This window comes from Balaenoptera borealis, assembly GCF_965194805.1.
Source record: "Balaenoptera borealis genome assembly, chromosome: 6".
In the NCBI taxonomy this organism is placed as follows: domain Eukaryota; kingdom Metazoa; phylum Chordata; class Mammalia; order Artiodactyla; family Balaenopteridae; genus Balaenoptera; species Balaenoptera borealis.
In genome coordinates, this window is record NC_138863.1 from 34,183,890 (window position 1) to 34,197,065 (window position 13,176).

General features: G+C 36.1%; 1 protein-coding gene across 10 annotated transcripts in view; it reads right to left on the reverse strand.

Moving 5' to 3' along the window:
• HYCC2 (hyccin PI4KA lipid kinase complex subunit 2) overlaps window positions 1-13,176 on the reverse strand; it is a 75,718-nt gene that overhangs the window by 43,077 nt on the left and 19,465 nt on the right. For 8 of the 10 annotated variants that reach the window (XM_082397086.1, XM_082397080.1, XM_082397085.1 and 5 more), the window contains 2 exons: window positions 3,717-3,797; window positions 2,336-2,437 (listed from right to left, as the gene is read on the reverse strand). In XM_082397086.1, coding sequence (XP_082253212.1) covers window positions 2,336-2,437; window positions 3,717-3,767 — 153 coding nt within the window. In that variant the 5' untranslated portion in view covers window positions 3,768-3,797. Of the gene's footprint in view, window positions 1-1,546; window positions 1,603-2,335; window positions 2,438-3,716; window positions 3,798-13,176 lie in introns of all 10 variants that reach the window. The other 2 variants (XM_082397079.1, XM_082397087.1) reach the window with 1 other exon arrangement.

A 13,176-nucleotide genomic window follows, 5' to 3' on the forward strand; every position in this document is an offset into this window, starting at 1 on the left:
TGGATCAAGAAAATTTAGCTAAGAAAAGAGGCAAGTGAGACATTTGAAGGAAGTGAGACATTTGAAGGGAGGCAGAAGGACAATCAAATCATAAAAAAGCAATAGGGTTAATGGTCTCCTTGAAGTGGAAGAACTGCTAGAGTGACTAAGGGATCTGGAAGGAGGGAAAGGAGAAAAATAAAGCAACATGTTGGTCTAGAGATTAAGACTTGAGCTGTAGTACAGGTTGGCCATAATATGTAATATTAAACTTCTTTGGGAATTCCCTGGTGGTCCAGTGGTTAGGACTCAGCGCTTTCACTGCCGCGGCCCGGGTTCGATCCCGGGTTGGGGAACTAAGATCTCCCAAGCCGTGTAATGTGGCATGGCCAAAAAACAAAACAAAACACAAAAAAAGAACTTCTAGGAAATATACTTTCTTAAGAACTTTTATGGTATTTAAGGCAAAATTGTTTCTTATTAAGTAAATAATACATTTATGTTTCAGAATATAACAAAATCAGGACTAAAAGGGTTCTCCTTCTAGAACTGAAGTCCAGAATTGCTTTGAGATTCTACGGAACTTAACACTCTGTTTTTCTGAAGTATGAACGCATGGTTAGAATCTTACGACCTGACAGGAGAAAGGATGGAAAGACAGACCTGCTCTAGTAACTGGCTGATTATAATGACTGCTGGGTCTTGAGCTTGAGTCTCTCAAGTTGTAATTTTTCTATTTCTAGCCTTGACAAAGTCTCACACATTAGTATTATGAAGTATGACAATATAAAGTGAGTTAATTCTTGTAATATCACAGCTTCCAAAGCATAAAAGAAAAAAAGGAAGCCAATACATTTTATATACTTGTGAGTCCTAATGAAAATGATAGCATTTTAGAATCTCATTTTGTATTTTACTATTCTTTTTTTCCCCCCCGGTGATTTTTTTTTTTTTTTTTTTTGGCCGCGTGGCTTGCGGGATCTCACTTCCCCAACCAGAGACTGAACCCGTGCCCTTGGCAGTGAAATCGTGGAGTCTCAACCACTGGACCGCCAGAGAATTCCATGTATTTCACTATTCTTCTAATCAATATTTATTAAGTGTTCATTATGCACATGATGAAATACTGGATTCTAGGGAATTAACAGATATATATGTTAACAGATATAGAATATACGACCACTGCCCATGAAGAGCTTACAATTTAAAGAGAAAGCATAAAACAAATGCATTTTAATAAGCAAAGCTTAATGTTAAGACAGTGCAAAACAAGGGATACATACATTCAATATTCACACAGAATTTTGAAAACTCCTGACCAAGAAGGATATGCATATATGTCCATTACCATACCTAAAGTTATAAAACATTCAAAAATACATAGCAAGAGAAAAAGAAGCAAATGAATCCTGCGGTTGCTGCTACAAATAGCAACAGATGCAAGCCCAACTGAGAGCCAATCCAAGTTTAGAAGATAGGAAAGAAAGAGGTCAATAAGCAAGCTTTTAGTGATAGTACAAAAATGAAGATGCACTTTAAGTTAAGCTGCTGGTTAGGAGATGATTACCTGAACTTCTTCAAACTCACTCCAGTACACAGCAGAGGCACTCTTGGAGGCTGTATCTGGGAAGATAAGAAGCTACTTTCCTGTGTGTTCCTTTCATTTCATTTTAAAGCATACATGACTCCAGTGGTGATAAAACTGTATGTCATACTGCTGTGTTAATGGAAAGATAATGTGTGTATTTTGCGTAAGTTAACACATAGAGCCAATAGCTGCACTTTTTTTCCCTTCTAGTACAGGCTAAATAATAGGAAACTGTTATTTGAAGTTTACTGATCCTGACCATTTAGGCTTTCTCTGATCATTTTCAAGCTAAACTTACAGCAGCATCATTTCATGTTACCAGTTTGACTGAATTCACTGATTAGAGTGATTACACATAGTTCTTTACTGTCAATAAAAGGACTGCAAACAATATTTAAAATTAATAAATCTCAATCAGTATATGGTTAAAATTTGGACTCCAGGAAAGGAAACATTCCAGAACAGGAAACAGAGAAAAGTTTCAAATTAAATAAATCTACTGAGATGGTGGTCACTCAAATCAAGAATCAAAACATACTGTCCTCAACAGGAACAAATTTAATCAAAACATTTAAAAATATGGAGAGGGAGGTCATGGGGAAAGCCAAAGCAACTATCAGAATGAAAAATAGCAGAAAGAAAGTTTTCCAGCTCACTGGAAGGATTTAAAAAAAAGAAGGAAAACTGCAAAACTTACATGTATGTGTTTTAATGCACATATTTCATTATGTACTACATTAAAATTACTTTTCTTATAAACCTTCCTACCTCATTATTCGAATCTTGAATAACTTTATACAGGGCTGGTACCAGTGTTTTTTTCCGGTGTAAAGTTGCTGCATAATTGGTGATCTGAGTGTCAGGTAATGCCTAAAAGAAAACATCAAAGGAAACCAAAAGTGAACTTAATATTTGAGAAGTTAGAAACTTTATTTTATATGAGTTTCTCTTGAAAAGATTTATAATTGAATCAACTAAGAAAAGTAAAAATAATTAATTTAAGAAATAACCATGAGAGCTAATAAAACAAATTAGTTAGGATGTTATACAATTCTTCTAACTACTCAACAATGAGAAATGATTAGAAATCACACATTACACCAAGATTTGCTGAAATGAGTCACCTTATAATCTGGTCTAAAAAATTAGTGTGCAATATATTCTTTTGTTTTTAATGAGGTGTGCATTTTTTTTAAGTCTTTTTATTGAATTTGGTACAATATTGCTTCAGTTTTGCATTTTGGTTTTTTGGCCACAAGGCATGTGGGATCTTAGCTCCCCGACCAGGGATCGAACCCACACCCCCTGCATTGGAAAGCGAAGCCTTAACCACTGGACCGCCAGGGATGTCCCTGAGTGTGGGATATATTTTAATTCTTGTATTTTTTTTTAAAATAAATTTATTTATTTATTATTTATTAATTATTTTTAGCTGTGTTGGGTCTTCGTTTCTGTGCGAGGGCTTTCTCTAGTTGCAGCGAGCAGGGGCCACTCTTCATCGTGGTGCGCGGGTCTCTCACTGTCGCGGCCTCTCTCATTGCAGAGCACAAGCTCCAGACGCGCAGGCACAGTAGTTGTGGCTCACGGGCCTAGTTGCTCCGCGGCATGTGGGATCTTCCCAGACCAGGGCTCGAACCCGCGTCCCCTGCACTGGCAGGCAGACTCCCAACCACTGCGCCACCAGGGAAGCCCTAATTCTTGTATTTTATGTTCACAAAACACTTATTTCCGTAGTGTTTATAAATTATATAGTTTTCAATCAAATTAATGAGTGATTTTTTAATCGCAGGAAATAAAAATATAAGGCACAAATCTCATTTCTGTGCCTTATTAAAGCTTGGAGGCTTCCCCTCTTTTATTGAATATATCTTAAAATGTATATATCACCTTATCAATCCATTGATATCAATCCATATCAATTATACTCCAAAGTAGCAAAAACAAGTTTACTAGCTTCATTTTCACGTTACCTTCTAGCCATTATTCACATTAGTGCCTTTTTAAAGAGGTGCAGCTATAGGAAACATGTTATTTCATATTTTGCCATTCCTACTTCATAACTTTTGTTTCAGTTTTTCCATGAACATGTATAACTGAATTACTGATATATAGAATCATATGACACATTCTTATCCTCAATCCAGTTTACCTTGAATTCTGATAACCATTCTTCCACAACGCCACGTTCAGATCCCAGCATCTTCTTCTATCTTCTATTCCTCTTTTCTCTCTGAAAGAAAAAGGCACTGAACTTGAGGACAGTGTTACTTACAGAAGCTATCAAAGGTAAATGATGTGTGCCTTTCACTAAAGGAGAAACTCATCTAGTGTATATTTTAGATAAGGAGGTTTACTTTTAGACTAGTGTTCAATTAAAACAAAACTCTTTATAAGAAATAAGTTCTATTTTTAATGATACGTTTGAAATCTATTTTCCAATTATACTCCAAAGTAGCAAAAACAAGTTTACTAAGTAAAATCAAACTGCACATTACCCAAGACAAATGCACAGTCTATGCCTAGAGCTTTTACCAAATATACAACTGGCACATACAACTGGAAAAAGTTATACATAATAGAACACTGTGACAGATCTTTACAAAGGTAAAAAAGTTAGAAATCAAGGGTCATATGTACAGCAAACGGATTTTAAACATATATATATATATATATATAATATGAAATAAGGCCTTTGAAGGAGGTAGATTTATGTTTTCTAAAATGGAAAAATGGCCAGATAGAAAAAGCAAGTTGTACAACAGTATATAACCTATAATAATTCCACTAAAAATTATATAAATGTGAAAAAGCTGGGAGGAAAAATATATATACTAAACTATTAAGTGTTGGCCTCTTAGGGAAGGATTACTGAGGATATTCTAATTATGTAACTTTGAAATATAAAAAAAAAAATTGGTATGTATTATTTAAGTGAGACAAACAACAGAAGGTTTTTGGTTTTAAATTTAAGGTTCAAAAGGTAACCAAAAGAAAGAAGGAATTTCTTGGGCAGGGAGGAAAATGTCTCCAAAGCAACTGAAATGAAAGTTCCTTTATTAAAAAGACAATATTTATCAAAAAGACAATATGTGTCATATTCCATAATAAATTTCTATCTAAAAAAAAGAAATCAGATTTTCTAACCCCCCCCATTCCCTAAATATCCATATATAATGCACTATACCAAGGATTATGTAAGCGAGGAGTACAAAAAGGAGTAAGAAATGCCCCTTATTCTCAAGTAGCAAATGCTCTTAAGATGGACTGGTGGATTTATTCAAATAAATCGCAAGAGGAAAAAAGAGACAGCAGATTAAAAGATATGTTTAAAAAAATCAAGAACCAAAGTATGAATCTTATTTGGACTCTGATTCAAACAATAAAAAAGAGCATAACACAATTGGAAAAGGTTAAACATGACTTATTACTTAATACTGGATGATACTAAATCAAGGAATTATGATAGGTTACTTTTATATTTGATAATGGTATTATAGTTAGGCTTTTTACTTATTTATTTTTTAAATACAATTTATTTATTATTTTGGCCACACCGTGTGGCACGTGGGATCTTAGTGCCCCAACCAGGGATCGAACTCGTCCCCGACGCCCCCCCACCCCACCCCGCCCCGGCAGTGGAAGCGTAGAATCTTAGCAACTGGACAGCCAGAGAAGTCCCTATAGTTAGGTTTTTTAAAATACTGTTTATCTCTTACAAGATTCACACTGAAATATTTACTGGTGAAATGATATCTGGGATTTGCTCTTTTTTTTTAAATATATATATTTTAAAATTTATTTATTTTTGGCTGCATTGGGTCTTCGTTGCTGTACGCGGGCTTTCTCTAGTTGCGGAGAGCGTGGGCTACTCTTTGTTGTGGTGCGCGGGTTTCTCATTGCGGTGCTTTCTTTTGTTGCGAAGCATGGGCTCTAGAGCGCAGGCTCAGTAGTTGTGGCGCACGGGCTTAGTTGCTCCGCAGCATGTGGGATCTTCCCGGACGAGGGCTCGAACCCGTGTCCCCTGCATTGGCAGGTGGATTCCTAACCACTGCGCCACCAGGGAAGCCCTGGGACTTGCTTCAAAATAATCGGGATGAGGGTAGCCAAAGGAGGAGAGTGCATTGGGTATAGATAAAATATGACTGGTCGTAAGTTGATAACCACTGAAGCTAACTGGTATACAAGTTTCATTACACTATTCACTCTACTTTGTTATAGGTTTGAAGTGTTCCATAATGAACTTCAAGGGGGAAAAAAAAAGGATCGATGAACTAACTCTACATACAAATTATAATATACATGATATAAAACAACGTTCTTAACCTTTTTGCGGGGGGGCAAAAGCACAAAGTCACAGACCCCCTTTGATAGCTGAGCAAAACTATGTACTGATCCCTACTTCAGAAAAAGATAAATATGATGCCTGCATGAACATGGTTTTACAAATAATTTCAGGAAGTTCACTGATTCACTAAAGCCCATTAATAGATATGGACTCCCAAGTTATAAACTCGTGAAGAAATGAGACTCTTAAAAATAACTTTATGAAATAGAGCACAACTACACTTCCTAATGATAATGTCCTTCAAAGAAGTCATTTTGTAAGGTTCCTATATTTACTACAATGATTGTTCAAATCACTGTCAGAATTTTCTTTTTTTCTTTCAAGTACCAATTAGTTAAGTGGTACTAAATACTCTGTATAACCTAGTACTTCACCTAAAAACGGACTCCATGACATAATTATGATTACTGTGTATCTTACTCTATGCAAATTACACCTCTTTAAAAAAAATTTAACTATAAAAAATAAAATAACAAGCCTAGATCCATCGTACATTATAACTTTCAGTTATAAATAATGGGCTAAATATCCTAAGGCAGTTGCCCCTGGAAGCTTCTCAGAAAGAACCCAAGGAGGCAACTGACCAAAAAGCAAAGGAAGGATTCAGTCAGAAATTCATCAATCCATTCCATAAATATTTCTTTCTTTCTTTCTTTCTCTCTTTCATTTATTATTATTTTTGTCTGTGTCGGATCTTAGTTGTGGCACGTGGGCTCTCTAGTTGTCCCGCAGCATGTGGGATCTTAGTTCCCTGACCAAGGATCGAACCCACATCCCCTGCATTGGAAGGCAGATTCTTAACCACTGGACCACCAGGGAAGTCCCCCATAAGTATTTCTTTTTTTTTTTTTAAAATTTTTATTTATTTATTTATTTATTTATTTTAAATTTTTATTTATTTATTTATTTATTTTTTTGGCTGTGTTGGGTCTTCGCTTCCGTGCGAGGGCTTTCTCTAGTTGTGGCAAGCGGGGGCCACTCCTCATCGCGGTGCGCGGGCCTCTCATTATCGTGGCCTCTCCTGTTGCGGAGCACAGGCTCCAGACGTGCAGGCTCAGCAATTGTGGCTCACGGGCCCAGTTGCTCCACGGCATGTGGGATCCTCCCAGACCAGGGCTCGAACCCGTGTCCCCTGCATCGGCAGGCAGTCTCTCAACCACTGCGCCACCAGGGAAGCCCCCCATAAGTATTTCTTAAGTGAAAACTATATACCTGCCATTATGCTAGGAGCTGGAAATACAATGGTAAACAGAATCAGATGTAGACTCACTCTAATGGGGCACTTATCTAGTAGAGGAGGCTAAACACATTTTTGCAAAGAGATAAGGAGTAAGAAGGAAAGGTACATGAAAGCGTAAAACAAAGGAACCTAGTGCTGATGAAGGTTTCTCTGAGGTAGCACTTAAACTGAGATATCAAAGATCAGTAGGAGTCAAGGGGAGTAGTGAAGGAACATTCTTGAAAGAGGGAACAGCATATAAAAAGGTTCTGTGGCAAGAAAATAACATAGGAAGATGTAGAATCTGAAAGAATATCCAAGTGGTTAGGAGCACAGACAGCAAGGGGCGAAGTTGAGGGCAGAGAGAGAGAGGCATGGGCTGATGTTATAATAAACAAGACCTTCTAGTCTACATTAAGTATGGAAAGTGACTGAGGATAAGATTAAAGGTTTGAAAGGCTTACCTGGCTATGATGTAGAGAACACTCTTTCAAAGCTAGCTACAAAATTCCCATTAGCAAGAAGACTAGGGGCTTCCCTGGTGGTGCAGTGGTTGGGAGTCTGCCTGCCAATGCAGGGGACATGCGTTCGCGCCCTGGTCCGGGAGGATCCCACATGCCGCGGAGCAGCTAAGCCTGTGCACCACAACTACTGAGCCTGTGCTCTAGAGCCCGCGAGCCACAACTACTGAGCCCACGTACCACAACTACTGAAGCCCATACACCTACGGCCCATGCTCCACAAGAGAAGCCACCGCAAGGAGAAGTCCACACACCGCAACCAAGAGTAGCCCCCGCTTGCCACAACTAGAGAAAGCCCGCAGACAGCAACAAAGACCCAACGCAACCAAAAATAAATTAAAAAAAAAAAAATTAGGTGAAGAATACAAACAGGAAATTCAAAAAAGAAAAAGAAAAAAAGAAGACTAAAAATATTCCAGGCTTGCTATATAGCACTTGCTCTGAGAGTTCCTACTAAGTCAAGTCAAGTCTCTGGAAGTCAAAAAAAAAAAGAAACCTAAATAGCTACTGATAATAAAAATGGTTTTTATTTACAAAGTACCTGAAAAATAAAGTAGGTTCCATTTTTATTAAGCTTCAAATGAAGTATAAAAAGTTGAAGCAATGCCCACGTTATTTTCTCCGGAAATAATTTTTTTAGGGATAAATTTTAACATTTGAATCTCCCTTTAATAGTTCCCTTTTATCCCAAGTCTCTTATGAAAGTATAAACAAAAGGGGCTGTTTTGTTGATATTACTTACAACATCTCCTTCTACCACCTCATTATCGCTAATGAGTTCAGCAGGCCACAAGATTGAGGAAAAATAGACTGAATTTTACGTCCTCTTTGAGAAGTACTCCAGAAAAGGAGGTAAATACTTTCAATAAATATACTACCATGTAAAGAAGAAAACCACAATTTCATTCTAGTGGTGACAGAAAGGACTTATCTTCCAAAATAAACAAAATAGGAACTTAAAAAAACCCCCACAAAACTCCTTTATTTCCACTGCTGAATTTTAATAATGATTGATTTTTGGTTTTTATTTACTGGAAACTTAAAAAGCTATTCTTCCTCTGTACCCCAACTATTACCTCTAATTTTACAAATATCCTTAGCTATAAATATGAATAGTTGATATTCAATTATTAAATAATTTTAAAAGTTATTATAAATAGTATATATCTACTAAAAAAAGGAACTTAACCTAACTACCTCCCCCACCCACAAAGATAAACAGAGTTAACCATTTGGTATGTATTTTTCTTCACATATATGTTTACGTATATGCATGTATGTGTATGTGTGTGTATACAGTTTAAATATAGTTGTGTTCATTGTACATAGTATTCTATAATTGCTTTTTCAATTGTCAAAAATATATGAAAGACCCATAGTTCAAGCTCATTCTTTTTTTTTTTTTTTTAAACATCTTTATTGGAGTATAATTGCTTTACAATGGTGTGTTACTTTCTGCTCTATAACAAAGTGAATCAGTCATACATATACATATATTCCCGCATCTCCTCCCTCCTGCATCTCCCTCCCTCCCACCCTCCCCAGCCCACCCCCCCAGGCAGTCACAAAGCACAGAGCTGATCTCCCTGCGCTATGCGGTTGCTCCCCACAAGCTATCTATTTTACGTTTGGTAGTGTATATATGTCCATGCCACTCTCTCACCCTGTCACAGCTTACCCTTCCCCCTCCCCATATCCTCAAGTCCATTCTCTAGTAGGTCTGTGTCTTTATTCCCATCCTGCCACTAGGTTCTTCATGACCCTTTTTTTTTTTTTTTAATCCCTTAGATTCCATATGTATGTGTTAGCATACTGTATTTGTTTTTCTCTTTCTGACTTACTTCACTCTGTATGACAGACTCTAACTCCATCCACCTCACTACAAATACCTCCATTTCGTTTCTTTTTATGGCTGAGTAATATTCCATTGTATATATGTGTCACATCTTCTTTATCCATTCATCCGATGATGGACACTTAGGTTGCTTCCATGTCCTGGCTACTGTAAATAGAGCTGCAATGAACATTTTGGTACATGACTCTTTTTGAGTTATGGTTTTCTCAGGGTATATGCCCAGTAGTGAGATTGCTGGGTCACATGGTAGTTCTATTTTTAGTTTTTTAAGGAACCTCCATACTGTTCTCCATAGTGGCTGTATCAATTTACATTCCCACCAATAGTGCAAGAGTGTTCCCTTTTCTCCACACCCTCTCCAGCATTTCTTGTTTCTAGATTTTTTGATGATGGCCATTCTGACCAGTGTGAGATGATACCTCATTGTAGTTTTGATTTGCATATCTCTAATGATTAATGATGTTGAGCATTCTTTCATGTATTTGTTGGCAATCTGTATATCTTCTTTGGAGAAATGTCTATTTAGGTCTTCTCCCCATTTTTGGATTGGGTTGTTTATTTTTTTGTTATTGAGCTGCATGCAAGCTCATTCTTTTTAACGGGTGTAATTAATTATAAGTATAATCCCATGACTTATTTAATTATTTACTAATAAACAAATCTGTTTTCAACTTCTTTATATTACAAAAACATGCTGCAATACACATCCTTGTACATACTTATGTATTTGTATTGTTATCTTCTGTAGTATAAATTCTAAAACTTGAATTTGAATTTTTAAGGTCACAGGATATAAATATTATTAATAGCATATCCAAATACAAATAAATTCTCAAAACCATAATCCATGATATAATTTTAAAGAGCATATGATTGTTACATATACAAAATAATTTATTCCTGCTCTATTTATAAAGTTAATACCTTAGCACTGAAATCTAAAAAATTCTAAATATAAATACCTCAATTTTTCTACATTTGTTAATATCATGTATATGACTTTTAAAACTAGGACAACAAAAATCGGTATCAGAACATTTGAGTGAGTACTAGTTACCAAAACATTAAAAATTTAATACACAGAATGCTGTAATGTATTTGAAAGAGACATGGCAAAAAAGATACCACAATATATTTTACTGTATTTTAAAAATCACTCTGATTGTTTAGTAAAGGCTTGAATCTTCTAAAGTTAAAAACCACATTTATAGTTTACTCTTTAAACAACCTGAAAGTTATTTTAGAATGCAATATGAGATCAAGATCTAACAATGTTTTCTCCCAATAAAAACTGTTTTCTCAGTTGTTCTAATACCTTGTTTGCATCTCCATTTTTTTCTGACTTGAAACGCTATTTTTATCATATACTAAAAGTCCCACGTATATTTGGAACTATTTCTGAGCTACTTTACCCATTAATTTTGTACCGGGGCTATAATATTTTAATTACTGTGGCTTTATAATGCACTTTATAATGGTACAAGTCCCATACTAATTATTTTTCCTAAAAATGTATTTTATTATTATTGCCTGCTTATTCTTCCAGGTGAATATTAGACTTCTAATGATAAGTTTCTTTCCCATACTCCATCCTTATTGGAATTAAATTTACAAATTAATTTCAAGTGACATCTTCACATAATTGAGTTATCCAATACAGAAGCATGGCACTGCTCTTTATTAAAAATCTTCTTTTAGGAACTCCCTGGTGATCCAGTGGTTAAGACTCCACGCTCCCAATGCAGGGGGCCCGGGTTTGATTCCTGGTCAGGGAACTAGATCCCACGTGCCACAACTAAAAGATCCTGCGTGTCGCAATGAAGACCTGGCGCAGCCAAATAAATAAATTTTTTTTAATAAAAATCTTTTATATGTCTGTATAAATTTTGTGTTTTCTTCATATAGATCAACACATTCAAATTAAGCTGATTCCTAAGTATAATCTTCTGTGGACAACTGTTTCCAGACCCATTGCAGATACCAAAATCCAACAATACTCAAGTCCCAGAGCTGGCCCTCCCTATCAGCAGATTCAACCAACCATGCATTGTGTAGCACTGCATGTATTGATATTTATTGAAAAGAAATCTGAGTATAAATGGATCTGCACAGTTCCAACCAGTGTTGTTCAAGGGTTAAAAGTTTATATTTTCCTGCTGCGACTGTGATTCTTTTTCATTATTTCAAACTAGCTGTTGTTACACACATAAAAATAAACACATTTAAAAAAAATCAAAACAAACAAGTTTTTAGATAAATATTTAAAATACTGAAAATGGCTTAAATTAAGATTTCTATGTTTTAGGAAAAATTTATAAACTAATAAGTTATCTTTTTACTAACTACAATGGATTAGAAGATGTTTTAAATGTTGACTACATTATAGAAAGGGATAAGAAAAAGCAAGTACAATTAATCAAAAAAGTTTTTCAAATTCTTTACAAAAAACATCAGCACAGCTCTTAAAATAAAAAAGAAAACCAAACATAATTTTTTGAAAGAAACACAAAATTTTTAAATGTGATATATACTGCATCAGAATCCCTATCTGATATAGGGCCCGGAATATATATTTTGAAAAAGTTTCCCAAGTAATCCTGATGACCACCTTTCAGTTGAAAAAAAAAAAAGGATCACATCCAGGTTAAATTTCTTATTTTAAATTCCTGTATGATCTCTCCTATAACCACAAATTTGGCACATCAAATCACTTTAGTTTCTACCAATACCATTTTTTAAATGACTGCAAGTTAATTAACTTTAGATAGAAGAACATAGTGGTGTTAATAATAATTATAACCAAAACACTAACATATTTCCCCAATTTTATGATACTAATTTTTTTTTAATCTTTTTTTTTTTTTTAATTTTAATTTATTTATTTTTTTGGCTGTGTTGGGTCTTCGTTTCTGTGCAAGGGCTTTCTCTAGTTGTGGCAAGCGGGGGCCACTCTTCATCGCGATGCGTGGGCCTCTCACTATCGTGGCCTCTCTTGTTGCGGAGCACAGGCTCCAGACGCGCAGGCTCAGTAGTTGTGGCTCACGGGCCTAGTTGCTCCGCGGCATGTGGGATCTTCCCAGACCAGGGCTCGAACCCGTGTCCCCTGCATTGGCAGGCAGATTCTCAACCACTGCACCACCAGGGAAGCCCATGATACTAATTTTAAGACAGTAATTTATTAACAAATTTAAGTAGGAAGTAAGACACAATCCTTTATTAAAATGAAACAAAATGTTTAAAGGATAAGAGCATAAGCATATTCATATAATCACATATGACTTAAAAATTATCCTTGGGCTTCCCTGGTGGCCAGTGGTTAAGAATCCGCCTGCCAATGCAGGGGACACGGGTTCGAGCCCTGGTCCGGGAAGATCCCACATGCTGTGGAGCAACTAAGCCCGTGCACCACAACTACTGAGCCTGCATGCCACAACTACTGAGCCCACGTGCCACAACTACTGTAGACTGCGCGCCTAGAGCCCGTGCTCTGCGACAAGAGAAGCCACTGCAATGAGAAGTCCGAGCATGGCAACGGAGAGTAGCCCCAGCTCCCCGTAACTAGAGAAAGCCCGTGCGCAGCAACGAAGACCCAAGGCAGCCAAAAATAAATAAATAAATAAATAAAATAAAATTTTTAAAAACCCCTTGCTTAAAAAAATAAAATAAAAT